The sequence below is a fragment of the Hoplias malabaricus genome, chromosome 14 (genome assembly GCF_029633855.1).
Source record: "Hoplias malabaricus isolate fHopMal1 chromosome 14, fHopMal1.hap1, whole genome shotgun sequence".
In the NCBI taxonomy this organism is placed as follows: Eukaryota; Metazoa; Chordata; class Actinopteri; order Characiformes; family Erythrinidae; genus Hoplias; species Hoplias malabaricus.
The window spans coordinates 37,160,113-37,176,788 of record NC_089813.1 but is presented as its reverse complement, the minus strand read 5'-3'; the positions used below and the strand labels follow the sequence as shown (position 1 = coordinate 37,176,788).

Sequence of the window (16,676 nt, the reverse complement as noted above, 5' to 3'; positions counted from 1 at the left end):
ATTGAATAATAAAATTGAGGCTTATGAGGTTTTTGGCATTCAGTCTATTACCATTTGAACAGCCTACAAAAATGGGATTATCTTCAAGTGCTAAAAGGACACCCTTTGCTGTTCACAATGCAGACAGGCCAGGTTACGTGTATGGCATTTAGCAGACGCTGTTATCCAGAGCATTGATAAAAGTGCTTTGTGTTTGGCCATAGTTTGTATTTTAGCTAGTACAAATAGGTTAAAATAACCATGAACTGAAACACTGCCAGAACAGGGCCAGTTATTCAAATCACATTTGAGTTACTTTCATGTACTTGCCCACTCTGCCTCTCCCTCCATCTTGATTTCAGGATTGTGCTGTAGAAGTAAATTGTTGGGGAGCCCAGGAGCAACACCCCCCCAAAACTTACCAAGCTTTAATATTGCATTAATATTCATAGAGATCTCCTAAATTGGTGTCCAGATGGGTCATGAATTGTGCAGCAATCTAAAACCAGGCCCTGTTACTGGGAGAGGGTTGAATGCCTCAGTGGATTCTATGAGTCCAAGGTTGCAAAACTGGTCTCGTACTCTTGGTTAGTAGGATGGCCTGGCTTCACGTGTTGATGGCATTGTGAGATGACTGTTAGGTGTAATTGGTGATGGTGAATTATTGGGAAGCAAAATATGTAAATAAACATGCATTTTCTTTAATGTCCTAGTGAGTGATGTTGTATTTATTGTTATAATAATATACAGTGTATAGGGAAGTTAGCTTTTATTTTGTGCTGAGTAAATTTATCTGAAAAATGAAGTGCTGGGATGCTGTCACTTCTCCTTTTTTTGCAAATTCATAGTAGAGTGAGTGAATTTCAGCCAGCACTGATTTGAACTGTGCACTATCACTGTTCCTATTTTTTTTCACTCTTCCTATTCAGCACAGGTTTTTTCCATGTGCTCTGGTTTCCACTAGCAGTTTAATTACTCATGTTTTTAGGTAGATTGGTAGACATTGTCCTCAATATTTTTAGGTGGATTAGTAGACATTGTCCCCAGTTGTGAGTGACCAGTGAAATGAAATGGGCAATTATTTGTCAATGTAAATTATGTCCACATTTAACCCATCTGTGGCTGTGAACACACACCCAGAGTGGCGAGCAGCCTTCCTCAGCACCCAGTTGTGGTTTCTGTGCCTTACTCAAGGGCCCCTCAGCCATGGATTGAGTGAGAAGGACACTTGACTCCCACTGCTGCAGGTCGTGGGAGTCAAACCAACAACCTCTCAGTCCTAAGCCCTCTTCTCTAACAATTAGGCCATGGCTGGTTGAGTGTGTAATGCCTTGTGATGAACTGGTGCCGTTTCCCGTGTGTGTTTAGGCCTTGTGTCCAGCGAGTCAAGGTAGGTTCTGGCTCCTCTGCGACCCTGATCAAAATTGAACGTATAATTACAAAATACAGGTTTGTTGAGGCTTCTGTGCAATAATCTGTGTCCAGATGTTTTCTTTCTTCTACCGCTGAAAAAAATGAACACAGGAAACTAAATTAATAAAAAGGGCTCTCTGACATTAGGACAGTGATGTGTGTAATTTAGCTTCCACTGTCATTTTGCAGTGGTCTGTATTAGGTTGAGTATGTGCTGTTGTCTCTGGAAAAGACAGCTCCTGTGGATCTGCCAGACTGGATCACTGCAGAGAGTAGCTCCTCTCCATCTGCCTTCTACTCTACAGGCCAAAAAAAAAAAAAACAACAACACACAAATACCAAATACACACACACACACTGCCCACTTTACTCTGAACAGCATCAGTCTGTATTAGTGGTTGTCAAGATGGCTGTTTTCATCAGGTTTTCCATGACGTGGCTGATAAACATGAAGAGTGATGTGATGAAATTCTCTGAGTGTGTTCTGACTCTGAGACATGAAGAAGCCTCAAAGAATTCGAGCTGGGAATAAAAACAAAAGTCTGCCAAGAAGGAGAGTATACGCGAAGGAGGGAGACGTGTAGGAGTATGTGCTAGAAGGCAGAGCGAGAAAGACAGAGAGAAAAGAAGAAAACAGGAGGAAAGTTGAGATGTGGCGTGTTAGCTGCAGTATCAACCCCAAACGCCTCCCAGATGGAATCTCCTCCTCAATCAGCTCTGTGAAAAAGGGATCAAGTGGAGGAGTGAAGGGGAAGAGGAGGGTGTTCTTCTCTCTGCGCTGCCGTATGGGAGTCATCAGAGGAAGAGCTAAAGGTAACAATTCATGGCATGTATTTGTACAATAATTAAAGACACTGTTACTGATTTAGTACATGACTTATTATATGACTTCAGTGTCATTGCAGACCTGAGAATGATCCACTACTCCAAATATACGTGCTCTTTTCTCCTCCAGAGTAATTGATGAACATGGTAAAAGTATCCAGAGCAACAGATGGACTACAGTCTGTAATTGTAGAACTACAATGTGAAACAATATGGTCAGTAGAGCTGAGAGAATGGACAGTGATTGTGGCAGATTGTTGTGTTATTTATTTATTTATTAACATCACTGTAGCTGCTCTGTATTTCAGACCTCAAACCATAAGAGGGCAGTGTACATCAAAAAACCTCAAAGGAAAGTATTGACTCTTTTGTCAACTTGTATTTGTGATATATTCAGGATTTCCACCTGTAATTTTATAGAAGTAGCTTATTTCACAGATCAGCCAAAACATTACAATTACCTTCTATTATCTACATTCATTATTCATTTCATCAGTTTCAGTACAAGTTCAATCTGCAGGAGTTCTTGAGGCATTACATTTTTCAGACGTCTGGTTATCACCAGGAAACTATATATATATATACTGTATGTGTGTGTGTTACAATCTCTCTGCCTGCTGCATTACATTAGTGAGAGTTTTAGGCAGGTAGGAGTGGAGTGGAAGCTACTGTCCATATCAGCAGCTCTGTCAGATAAAACAGGAAAGAGAATAGGGGCCTGTCTCTTTCATCTCTTTGGTCCTGTCCTCTGCATCACAGACAGGACAGCAGGGACACTGTGTAACAGCGACAACTGTGTGTGTGTGTGTGTGTGTGTGAGGTTTATATAAGAGGAATGCATGAGGGGTGGTATATGCAAGTGACAAATGGACAAATGGAGAGACAGGTGTGAGCATTGGACGGCACACACCCACTGTTACCCCTAGCTGCTGTCGAGAAAGAAGCCATTTGCCCTCAGTGGGTGAAAGATCTCTCTGGACAATGAAACATGAGAGTCTTCCTGAGACATTGTGGAGCTGTGCTTCTAGAGTCAGCTGCTAATGTTTATTTCCTCTTATCCATTTCTCATGTGCTGTATATTTCTCTAGTGTACTACACAACTAAACACGTTGTCTGATTCATTAGTTACATACTTAAAGTAGTGTCAGGAGCACTTGCGCTGTTAAATTATGTCACAGGCTAATGCTAATGTGTAAATCTTTCACACTCACTCTTATGGGTGGTGTGGTGTGGTGTGGTGTGCAGGAATCAAACCCTAGTCTTCTGTGTAGAAGTGTTACCTGCTGAAACCACTGAATTTATACAGTACTGGTGTTTAAAAAGTATTCAATAAACAAACAAACAAATAAATAATAAAGATTTAAAAATAGTAAATATTTATGTTTATATATCTAAGGCTTTTTAAACAATACATCCCTGTTATTATTCACAAATTGTAAAGGACAGCTGTTTGTTTTGTTTGTTTGTTTGTTTGTTTTTAACACTTTTTTTTAAACAAAGCATGTACGAAAACATAAATACATACAGTAATTTGCTGTATTGTATAAAATATACATTTGAAACATATGTAACTGTAACACAGACACATGCAAGAGAAAGAAAGAACCATTGTTCATGAGTCTGAACCGTTGTCCTCCTTTGTGTATTGTAGTGGACAAATGTAGATAAATGCGCATAGAGGAAAATGTAGAGCAGCTTGTAGAGAAGTGTTATTATTATATTCCACTCTTCCAAATAAAGAAAATAAGTGCATGCCAGTTGTCCCTTAACTTAACCCAAAAGCTTTTTTTCCTACTAGCCTACACTACAGACCCCACTCATTATATTATATACATGTCCAGTTAACAGTGAGCTGCATGGTGAAAGGATCTTGGCTTGAGCAGTAGGGGAAATAACAGACTGTTAAATGGAGGAAGATGAGGCACGTGAATGCCCCGGAGAGAGAGAGAGAGAGAGAGAGAGAGAGAGATTATGTTGTTAGATTGAGGGAGTTTGTGTTTTTATGCTAGTGGGATTTTAAGTGGTGGATATGTGTGTGTATGTGTGTGTGTGTGGTATAGCTCAGTAAAGTGTGTGGTTCTACTGCAGGCATGTGTATGAAGAGATGATTAATAGGGCAGAGAGGAAGGGAAAGAAAGAAACGAGTGTGAAGAGAGGGAGGAGCGGAGGGAGAGTAGAAGGAGAGGAGTAGAATCTCTCACTCCTTGTGCAGTGTGTGGATCAACGCTTTGTATTTCAGCTTCATGCTGCAGCATGCGCGCACACACACACATACACACAGCTGGACCCCTTCTCACTCCTGACCCGCTTTCCTGCTCTACTCTGAGTGGATTAAAGGCATGGATTTTATTGACCGGAACTCCCTCTCTTCTCTGGAGACTGAGGTCTGATGGACTGCAGCCTGGAGGGTCAGTACCTGGAATTTAGGGCTCTGGAGCTTGAGGTGTGGACCCTGGGAGATAGAGAGCGTGAAGGCAGTAGCAGTTGTGAAGCCAGTTTGGACAATCAATAACCACTGGACACTAGAGTCTGGACACTGCAATATGGATAAACGTTATATCTGTGGACACTCTAGTTTGGACATTACTGTATGGATCCTAGCCCTGGAAACCGTGGTCACCAGAGCTTAGATTAATGGATCACCAGTTACTCTCTGAACACTGGAGTCTGGATACTGAGGTTTAGATGACCATAATATCTCTGGACACTTGAGTTTGCATATTGTGGTCTTGATAAAAAAGTATCGTTTTTGAAAATGGTTAGTTTTAGCCTTTGAACCTCTAGGACACTGGATTTGGAGTGTAGACATTGTGTTGTGGGGTGTGTATGCTTCGGGTGAGAATATTGGATTTCTAGTAAATAGTTGGATACTGGTTTATTGATATAGATATACAAACTCAACAGTAAAGACAGCTAATATCACTTTGGACACTAGAGTCTAGACATTGCAGTATAGACATTGCATAGTAAGTAGCTAATATCACTGGGCGCTAAACTAGTGCAGATACAGCTAGTATCTGGCATCCAGTGGATTTTGGAACTTTTAGGACACAGGTGTTTGGATGTTGAAGTATGGACAGCTAATACACCTCTGAAAAATAGAATAATGATACTAAATACTGCCACTTTAGATGCTAGATTTTAGACATTGCATGATAGGGGATAATTAGCCAATGGACACTATATCTTAGATTTATATTTCACCAATGCTATTTGGGACTATATGGTGTCTTAATTATGATAGACAGTAGTATTGGAAGATAAAAAGTGGACGTTGCCTTATGAAGAGTCAACCTGTGTATGAACAATACAGTTGAGATCTTATGATATGCATAGGCATTATGTGTTTGTACACTAGAGTTTGAATTATTGCATGTTTAGAGCCATTTAGGACATTTCTCTCATGTAGAAATGTCAAGCCTGAGTGATTTTAACAGCTTGGGGTGAAACACACAAATGTGTCTATGATCCCTCGCTCACTCTCTCACTCATGCACTGAATATCCCAGTGAAATAGCCTCGTAACAGAGGGGCACAGTGAGTACTATGCATTCTCCGTGTGAAGACTCAGAACCTGTCACTGATTCGTGATCCCTACGGCCACGTTGTGCTGCATCTACACATCAACACTAATAACTGGAACACATATTGGAACTCCAAAATGGGGATTCATTGTGAGTTGTAGATGAGTTGGACTGATGCCGTTGATGGTGGAAATAGACGGCTGTGGGAAGGCATGAATTTGTGACATTGTAGCCATGCTGTGTGGATTACGGAGAGAAGGACGGAGTGGTAAGTCACATCATCACAAACCCTATGTCCCTGTTCTTTTTGTCAATCTGTCTATCCTCTCTCTGTCTGTCTGTGTGTCTGTCTGTCTGTCTGTTTATATATAAACTTATATGCATGTACGCATGTATGTATATAAATAAATGTACAAAGACACCAAGCTTTTTTGTATTTCCATAAAAGAACCAATGTTGGATACCTTGTATTCTTAGGATGTCTTTGTGGTGTTGTTGAAATGTTCGAAGACACATCATGAGTAACATAAAAGCAGTTAATGCCATCGCTAAACATTTTTGCTTTGAAACTGCAGTGTTCCAAAAGATCGTGTTCAAACAGGCGGATTCAGACATCTAGGGTTTCTTACATCATTAATCTAAGGCACCAATTCTGTCAGTTTGTGGGTGGGGCAGTGGTGGAGAGGAGGGTGGAGATGGGTCAGGGACTAATTGCATATACATGGACAAACTTGTATTAAAAAAACTGAAGGTATAAAGTTATATTTAAACAACAGTAAGACATTATAGGGTTAATGTTTAGGGTTAATGTTAAATGGAAGTGAGTTTTTAGAGGTTTGATGGGACTCTTCAGAGTCTCTTAATCCAAGATAATATGAGCCAATCAGATGTCAGACACTGAAAATGTACTCAAACAAATTTGAAACATACAACAATGAAAATAAATGAAATAATCATTTAAATGAGAACTCCATAGATCTGTTGCATGTGCAAAAGTGAACATGCCCTACCAGGAAAAACTACCTTGTAGCAGAGAGGGAAGGTTTGGTGCCACTAAGGGTTTGCCGGTCTTTGGTTACAAAGCTGTAGATTTGTTTCACTACTGACCTTTATACAGAAAGCTCCAGTTGGCAGCTGTCTTTGAACCTGATGGAAAATGTGATCAAGATTCACGCTGTGTGGTCATTTTTCAACGGCCACTCCAGGATTTCGATCTGTCTGGCTTCATTTATCATTCCATACCAGCCTCAGAGGTGTCAGGACAGTTGAAACTAAATTCCAGGAGTGATTTTTACTTTCTGACCTGAACCTGCCTTTTCTGTGCCTGCCCTTGTTCACTGTGTATACTCGGCTCTCACGTTTATGCCACTCGTCGGGAGTCTAATCCAGGGCTTAAACCCTGGCCTTTCCTGGCATTTGTAGGTGTGGGGAGATCAGAGAGTAGAATGACAGGCAGGTCTTGAGTGGGCTCTATAAATATGAGTGCAGTGCTGAAAATAGGCCCTGAGCTTCCACAAGCATTGTTCGAACATCCGGCATTTAACCTACATCAGGAATGGTGTCATCAAGAAGAGCTACTGGAGAACAGTGCTCTAAATTACTTGCAGACTTTTAATTGACTTAGGAAATTAGTTGCTGTGGCCCACAATCATTTCTGGAGTTTACGTTTTGGTGCAGCATCAGTCCCCTCTCAATAGTGTGTGTGTGTATGTGTGTGTTAGGAGTGTTGGAATATACTTTACCTATACACCTGCCTGTCTGTTGACTGCAACTATTATCATTATTATTTTGTGTAGTATACAATTACATGGAAGTATGTTGTCACCTTTGCTTGCAATTGTGAAAGTAGATAATAAAACTTCTTTATTTCTCGATATAAAATATTGAGGAATAAATAAATAAAAGGTAAAATGTGGCCTTTGCAAAGGTTTGGATCGGTGACGCAACAGGTAGTGTCGCAGTCACACAGCTCCAGGGACCTGGAGGTTGTGGGTTCGATTCCCGCTCCGGTTTCCTCCGGGTGACTGTCTGTGAGGAGTGTGGTGTGTTCTCCCTGTGTCTGCGTGGGTTTCCTCCGAGTGACTGTCTGTGAGGAGTGTGGTGTGTTCTCCCTGTGTCTGCGTGGGTTTCCTCCGAGTGACTGTCTGTGAGGAGTGTGGTGTGTTCTCTCTGTGTCTGCGTGGGCTTCCCCCGGGTGACTGTCTGTGAGGAGTGTGGTGTGTTCTCCCTGTGTCTGCGTGGGTTTCCTCCGAGTGACTGTCTGTGAGGAGTGTGGTGTGTTCTCTCTGTGTCTGCGTGGGCTTCCTCTGGGTGACTGTCTGTGAGGAGTGTGGTGTGTTCTCCCTGTGTCTGCGTGTGTTTCCTCCGGGTGACTGTCTGTGAGGAGTGTGGTGTGTTCTCCCTGTGTCTGCGTGGGTTTCCTCCGGGTGACTGTCTGTGAGGAGTGTGGTGTGTTCTCTCTGTGTCTGATTGGGTTTCCTCCGGTTTCCTCCCATGCTCCAAAAACACACATTGGTAGGTGGATTGGCGACTCAAATGTGTCCATAGGTTTGAATGTGTGAGTGTGTGTGTGTTGCCCTGTGAAGGACTGGTGCCCCCTCCAGGGTGTATTCCCGCCTTGCGCCCAATGATTCCAAGTAGGCTCTGGACCCACCGCGACCCTGAACTGGATAAGGGTTACAGACAATGAATGAATGAATGAATGAATGATTTTATTTCTGAAGTATACTTTTCATATCGCATCAGCTTCCATGTAGACCATGAGTGTGTGTGGAATGTGTGTGAATATGTCTGTAACTTACGAAGTGTGTAGCACAATTACTAATGCAGACACCCCCTCACAGTTTTGTCTGGTTCTTCTGTTTGTTAAATGCGGAAATTTTCCTAATAAATAAATAAATGTGTAAAAGTCCAGTGTATCACAGAGTAGAGTGTAAATCTCTTTGTTCAGTCAAGAGGTCTTTATATTTCATGTCTTTTTGAGTGTGTGTGTGTGTGGGTGTGTCAGTGAGAGGGAGAGATTCCACGGATGTTTGATGACTGTCAGGGATGTGATCAAGGCTGTCAGGCATTGTTTCAACTCTCTTTGTTTGTTCCAGATGACGGACCGTATTCTAAAGGGAGTAAAGACTCTGCAGTGAGTGACAGCACTGTGAGCTCAAAGAGACGCAGCATTGCAGGTAACACATCCACCTATAGATACAGACACAGGAGGAAAGAAACAGGGAAAAAAAACAGGGACAGTAAACTGATATAAAAAAATACAGGATCTGTACCAAAATTGTCCTCAATTAAAAGTGGAAATTCACCCTCAGAAAAGAAGGTTCTAAAATGTCACCAGTGTGGCACCCCGAAGAGTGTGTTCTCAGGTCCCTTACTTAGGGATAAGTCTTTAGGGGTTTTAACTGATGATCAGAGAGGGACTTTATGTTTAAACTCATACTGTACTTATTCTATAAATATTTTCCACTCTTGGCTAGCGTAGACTTATTATATCAAGGCCCACAAGTGCTTTCTTCCATAGCAACTGTTGTCAGGTCAGACAATGCTTTGTCAGACAATACTGCATACAAAAACAGTTTTGTATGAAGTATTTTTATTGTGATGGACTCCTGACAACTGTGTGCATTGCTTTGGCTAAAACCTGACAGGTTCACACACAGACACACACACACACACACACACACACGAGCACACATACACAGTGACAGTCTGGTGTACTGAGGTGAACAGACAGCTTGTCTGTACGAGTGCTGATGCTGATTTTTTTCGCTGGTGAACTCTATACATGCTTTCTCTATTTTGTCTTTCTCTTTCTCTTTTTTGTCTCTCTCTCTGTTGTCTTCATCCTCCTGCAGGAAGTTGTGGTTTTGGTTAGAAGCATCAATTGATCTTGCAAATATTGATCCATCACAGCTGGACTCAGAGCCTTTGTAAAAGAGTAATTTAACTAAGATTAACTGTAGATTCACCAGTGCTGTTGAAGTCAAACCTTCTCTACTCTGTTTATTGTTCTCTCTGCACTTACCCACTTGATTAAGCACACAGCGAGTGGCCAAAAATAAATTCATTCATTCACTTCATGGTCTGTAACCTCTTTTCCAGTTCCAGGGTCGTAGTGGGCCTGGATCCTACCCGGAATCACTCAGTATGAAGGCGGGAACACACCCTGGAGGGGGCGCTAGTCCTTCGCAGGGCGACACACCCTCACACATTCACTCACACTCTCACACTTATGAGTCACCAAACCACGGTTTTTGGAATCGTGGAACGAAACCCGAGCACCCAGAGGAAACCCATATGGACACAGGGAGAACACGCAACACTCCTCACAGACAGTCACCCAGAGAGGGCTCTGTAGGGAATATACCAAACCAAACTACTCTCCAGCTCTGCGGTAATCAGTGACATACATGTTTTTCCCCTGAGCAGCTTGGGCTCAGGTGCTGTGATTGAGAGCGTATTGCCAGTAGATATCAGCTGGGATTCAGCATGAGCTTCAGAGCTATAGCCCAATACAATGAACAGGACCAGCCCTGTTCAGATTTAGCCAAAGGATGACAGTGAGTTTGTAAAGTTAATTCTGGATCATTAATTTCTCTATCCATGCTTACCCCAGGGATTTCATGTTTTCTGGGTTACGTTTTTTCTATTTTCAAAGTTTGCATATGTTTGAGTGGTTATAAGAGACCTCCACAGATCCACACATCTATGTATGTTGATATATGCAGGAAATCCGAGAACCAATCCCTGTGGATACATAAAGATGACTGTATATCATTAGAATAAGTATAATTTAACATTAGAACATTAAAAACTGTTAATTACTGTATGCATTCTGTGTTTTTCCAATTAAATAAAGAATGTATGGTTCACATCACATGTAACTGAAATAATTTACACCCTGTTTGTTTAGCAGTTGTATACCTCAGATTCTACATAGTGTTCTTTCTTTTTTTGAATATTTCAAATCTGTTTCTGCTCCCAAATGTGTTCTTTTGTAGCTAAATCCCATTTAACAAAATGAATAATTGTATCACTGTTTCTTATTGTACCTGCAACAATCTCTTATTAGGTGGAATGGGATGTTTGACACAATTATAAAGAACTTGTGGGTTTCACCACCAGCTTTTGTTCATCGTGGTACATCTGTGCACTGACATGAGCCTGTTTCAGGAGTTGGTTAAGTGCCCTACAGGATGAGGATCCAGGTTAAAGGCCTCTGTGCTGCACCTGTGCTCCTCTGACTAATGTGTGTGTACATATTGTATTTAGATCACTGATCCTTCCAGCTTTCCACATAATTAAATGATTAAGTTGTTATCAAACTAAGTCAGTGATTGTAATGAGAACCAGAATTCATTTAACGTACAAGGTTATTACAGGTTACGGATGCATTGCCTGAGGACTGAAACATAGTCTTATGATAATGTTGCTATAGGACAAGTTCATATTGGGTGATACATACAATGCACCATTAATGTACCATTACCAGCTCTTCCTTATAGAACTCTAGTGGTTTAGACTTGTGTGATTTCATGGCTCATTAAAAGGCTGTAGCTGAGTTTGCAGTTCTTGTTATTCCCACTGTAAAGAAATCTAAGGTGGTAAGTTTTGTACAACAAACCATTACACTTTGAGCCACTCTGAATGACAACCCTTACATTTCAGTAACTAAATTATGCTGAGATTCTGAAAAATAGGCAGAATTCCACTGTAAGTTCATTTGGAAAAAGGGAAACTCTCAATTGTATTTATCATGTTTCATTTAACTATTGCTTTAAGTAAAGAAAAAAAGCACTGTGGCCCATTTAATTTACTTTAGACTACTGTCATTGTAAGTGGATATGGTTCAAGTAAATGTGGCTGCCCACTGATCCTGACATGTGCGCTCACTGCCCCCTAGTGTTCACTAGTGTACGTGTATATGTGTGTTTCACTGCACGGATTGGGTTAAATGTGGAGAACAAATTCCTCTCTGTGCAAGCACAGTGGCCAATAAAGTGATTTTAATTCTAATTCTAATTTTGTTTGTAGATGAGCACCGTGGCTTGACCACTGTAGAGCTGATAAAGAGAGAGGGATGCAGTCTTGGCCTCACCATCTCTGGAGGCTCAGACAAAGATGGCAAGCCCAGAGTGTCAAACTTAAAACCAGGAGGACTGGCAGCCAGGTGGGATATATGGCACTTATGGCACATTATTTCTTTATTTCTTGTATTTAAATTTACTAATTTACTAAACTCAGAATTTCCAGTATAGATGGTCCAAAATTGCTTGAAAAGTATGTTTTATTTCCTTCATCACTGAGAAGGCTTTGTTCCATGGTCCAAATGTATGAATTAAGCAGCTGTAAATGTCAACATGGTCAGGACAATTACGGTGGTTGTTTTACGGTATTTTTTGTCTTGGAGGTATTCAGAAAAACAAACAAATACACATATACACGGACATGCATGCATGGACACACCCCCAGCACACAGACACAACACACACACCTGCTGACAGGTGAATCAACTCTTTGCCTGCCTGCCACACTCTTGAGTATGAATGTGTGTGTGTGTGTATACATGTGTTTTAATCAGCACAGAATCTTATACACATTTTAACTCCTGAATAACACAAGTCCAGTCAGTATTGATGTCTTATAGCATATGTGTGCAGCTTAAGGCTTGTGTTTGTGTGTGAGTGCATGTCTGTGTGTGTGCGTATTTGTGTGTATATCCTCAGGATCAGTGCTGCTGCATCACATCAGCCCCTGAGAGCACGATGAGGCCTGACTACACAAGCTAACATAGACACACACACAAACAGGAGCACTCTCTCTCTCTCTCTCTCTCTCTCTCTCTCTCTCTCTCTCTCTCCCCCTCTCTCTCTCACACACACACACACACACACACAAACACACACACACACACACACACACACACACACAATGTATTTAGACATTGATAAGCATTAAAAGCGAGTAGTGAAGCTGTGGGCTGCAGGAAGACATAAACTAAGTAGTGAGGGTGTGTAGTTGCATGGGGATATATATGTAGGTGTGTGTGTGTGTGTGTGTGTGTGTGCGTGTTTGTTTCAGTATGTGTCTTCTTTCTGTTCACATATTAGAGGAAGGTGAGACAGTGACAAGCCAGAATTTCTTTGTATGGGGCAGGCCTTGTAATAGATTAAAGGGGCAATCTATAGGAAGCAATTTGTTTCAGTGAGTCCTTAAACTGTTCACGCAGCTGCAATCTTGTAAACACCCCCCCACCCCCAGAGAGTTATTTACAGTAATACAACACCAGCCTCTGATCCCTTTCAATGGAGAAAGGCCTATGAACCTGGAACTGAAAGTCACATTAAATTTTCAAAACCACATTTTATTGGAATCACTGCAAAAATCTCACAAACATCATATAAATAGTTTGCAGGGCTTAGCTCAATAAATGTAATAAAATGTGTTTGCGTGTAGCTCCAAAATAAGGAAGAGATTTTCCTACTTACACCTTTATTAACCAGACAATTGGGCTTTCTACTGAAGGGAGGGCCTTTCCCTTACTAGCTTTCTTCTTCATTTACAGCCAGTGAATTGTCTCCTCCTCCTCCTCCTCCTTTATAAAGTCTCTGTAGAGGCTCAGCTCATGAGATTCATAGACCTGGGATGTCTTCTGTGGTGCAGTAGCAATGTTTATGTGAACAGTTTATGTGAATTAAACAGAAACAGCATACTTCACATGTCATATTCCAATTTTAAAAAGCTGCCTGTGCAATTCTGCTATAACGGCTGACATGCTGTTTAGAGACTGAACTGCACGGCTGGCAGATTTCCAGATGATTTCTGGTTGAAATAATTTTTCAAGGAGCTTTTTTTAAGCCGGTTACTTCTACTGCCCGAGGGCTATTGCTGCAGCTTTGTGTTCCTGCCTGAGCTGGGCACTGAACTGCATTTTGTCATTTTGGCCTTGTGCTAAACGCATATGTTGTAATTGGTCGTTTTTATGCATATTTGTGCAGCATAAATGTGTCTTTGAGTGTGTGAGTGTGTTATCCTTTTGCTAACAGGCAGACGGTCAGTGATGGGTGACAGCAGCCAGAGAGTACGACTTAAATTAACATCCACATGAGTTCATCATGAGTCATTTTGACCATATCTCACACACATACACGCACACACACACACACATGCACAGATACTCACAAATACTTGTCTCACTCATACACACGTCTCAGCAGATGCACCTTACGGGTCTTTTCACATGCAGCTTAATATTTAAATTTTAATGTGCAATAAATTAGCAGTTGTAAAAGGCATTAATTCACGATTCCAGATTCTTTTTGCTATGCAAGAATTTATATGCTATTTGTGTTTTGTATAGCTCTGACAATACAGACCATCCTTAGGAATTGCAGGGTGGGGGTGTGCTTTCATTTATTTCTTTTAGTTATTTATTTATTTGTGTGACCATCAGGAGTGACCAGCTGAACATGGGTGATTACATAAAGTCTGTGAATGGCATCAACTTGTCTAAACTGAGGCATGACGAAATTATCAGCATGCTGAAGAACATTGGAGAGAGGGTGGTGCTAGAAGTGGAGTACGAACTGCCTCCATTCGGTGAGAGTATGACACACCTACAGTGAGCAACACTAGCACAACATTCATTCATTCATTTATTCATTGTCTGTAGGCGATTATCCAGTTCAGGGTCAAGGTGGGTTTGGAGTCTACCCAGAATCACTGGGCGCAAGGCGGGAACACACCTTGGAGTGAGCCCTAACACGACATCATCATTCATCATTCATTATCTGTAACCGCTTATCCAATTCAGGGTCGCGGTGGGTACAGAGCCTACCTGGAATCATTGGGCGCAAGGCGGGAACACACCCTGGAGGGGGCGCCAGTCCTTCACAGGGCAACACTCGCACATTCACTCACACACTCACACCTACTGACACTTTTGAGTCGCCAATCCACCTACCAACATGTGTTTTTGGACTGTGGGAGGAAACCGGAGCACCCGGAGGAAACCCATGCAGACACAGGGAGAACACACCAACTCGTCACAGACAGTCACCCGGAGCCGGAATTGAAACCACAACCTCCAGGCCCCTGGAGCTGCGTGACTGCGACACTACCTGCTGCGCCACCGTGCCGCCCCCTAACACAACATGCTTTAATAAATTTTAAACAAATTAAAATACAAAAATAATTTTCCCATCACACTGCCAGAACTGTTCAAAACAAGGACACTAACTCTTTGATATGAAGCATTGAATAACACCTCCTTTGAGCTTGTTTTTAACTTGAGTTGGGTACCAACATATGGGAAATGTTACACTAAAAAGCATCCACATCCCTAGATATAATCTGAATAACATTTGCTCATTTTGAGAGTATATATCTGGATGTAGGTGATTTAATCTCATGCTACACTTTGACATAAGCGCAACACGGTGGTGCAGCAGGTAGGTGTTGCAGTCACACAGCTCCAGGGACCTGGAGGTTGTGGGTTCGATTCCCGCTCTGGGTGACTGTCTGTAAGGAGTGTGGTGTGTTTTCCCTGTGTCTGCGTGGATTTCCTCCAGGTGACTGTCTGTGAGGAGTGTGGTGTGTTTTCCCTGTGTCTGCATGGATTTCTTCCAGGTGACTGTCTGTGAGGAGTGTGGTGTGTTCTCCCTGTGTCTGCGTGGGTTCCTCCGGGTGATTGTCTGTGAGGAGTGTGGTGTGTTCTCCCTGTGTCTGCGTGGGTTTCCTCCGGGTGACTGTCTGTGAAGAGTGTGGTGTGTTCTCCCTGTGTCTGCGTGGGTTTCCTCTGGGTGACTGTCTGTGAGGAGTGTGGTGTGTTCTCCCTGTGTCTGCGTGGGTTTCCTCCAGGTGCTCCGGTTTCCTCCCACAGTCCAAAAACACACGTTGGTAGGTGGATTGGCGACTCAGAAGTGTCCATAGGTGTGAGTGTGTGTTTGTGTGTGTGTGAAGGACTGGCGCCCCATCCAGGGTGTATTCCCGCTTGCGCCCATTGATTCCAGGTAGGCTCTGGACCCTCCGTGACCCTGAACTGGATAAGTGCTTACAGATAATGAATGAATGAATGAACTTTGACATAAAAATTAAATACATTCAAAGTGTCCTTATTTTGAGTTTACACTAACTACATGAATGCGAGTGAGTTACCACCCAGCCTCCATGAGGCCATAAAGAAAGCCTTTATATGTCAAATCTGTACATACTGGGTATATTTCAGAGGTTTTTCTCTTCATAACATGAAAACATTTTTTTACTTTTTTTTTAATTCTGGTTAATTAACTGTCAAATACCTCAGGGTTACTACAAAATCCTGTTGTACCAAAGCTACACACTGCTACAGGCAATGAGCTAATTTGTCCTCTGGACGAAAAATAAAAATTATCTCCAAGGCAAGGGGTTATTTAGGCATACAGTGGCCTTGAGCTAACTCTGTTCTGGGGCCACTACCATGGTACCTCCTGTTAAAACATCAAAAGACATATTAAATTAAACCATTTAGTTGCAAAATGAAACATAAATAAATTGTCATATCAACATTTTTCCACATTGTAGCAATAAACAAGGCCATGTTCACAAGGCATTTCTGAATCAGTGGAAAAACGCACTGATGCATTACACTTCTTGTGATAGGTGTGTGTTTGTGAGTGGGTGAATGACATGGGAAACTCATCGCAACAGGAATGCTCATAATGAAAAACTGCAGCCAGTTGCAGTTCTTCTTCACAGGAGGAAGCAAAAAAGCCAAGCCTTGCTGTGAGCTGTCCTTACAGAGCTTTGGAGATGAAGTGTACATCTCTGAATGAGAGCTGGCAGCAGTTATGTTTGACTCCATCTTGCTCAGCATTGACTGTATAATGTAGACTGAATGCATTGGTTAAAGATATTTTGGTACTGTGTTTGTTTGGGGCTATAGATTGTCCTTGGA

The 16,676-nt window shown here is 41.9% G+C and overlaps 1 protein-coding gene across 5 annotated transcripts in view; it reads left to right on the top strand.

The window, feature by feature from the left end:
* The first annotated feature begins 2,042 nt into the window (after positions 1-2,042).
* The window catches only part of grip2a (glutamate receptor interacting protein 2a), a 36,406-nt gene continuing 21,772 nt past the window's right edge, over positions 2,043-16,676 (top strand). For 2 of the 5 annotated variants that reach the window (XM_066644424.1, XM_066644422.1), the window contains exons 1-4: positions 5,559-6,008; positions 8,839-8,919; positions 11,777-11,912; positions 14,196-14,341. In XM_066644424.1, coding sequence (XP_066500521.1) covers positions 5,975-6,008; positions 8,839-8,919; positions 11,777-11,912; positions 14,196-14,341 — 397 coding nt within the window. In that variant the 5' untranslated portion in view covers positions 5,559-5,974. Of the gene's footprint in view, positions 2,206-5,550; positions 6,009-8,838; positions 8,920-11,776; positions 11,913-14,195; positions 14,342-16,676 lie in introns of those variants that run through there. The other 3 variants (XM_066644426.1, XM_066644425.1, XM_066644423.1) reach the window with 3 other exon arrangements.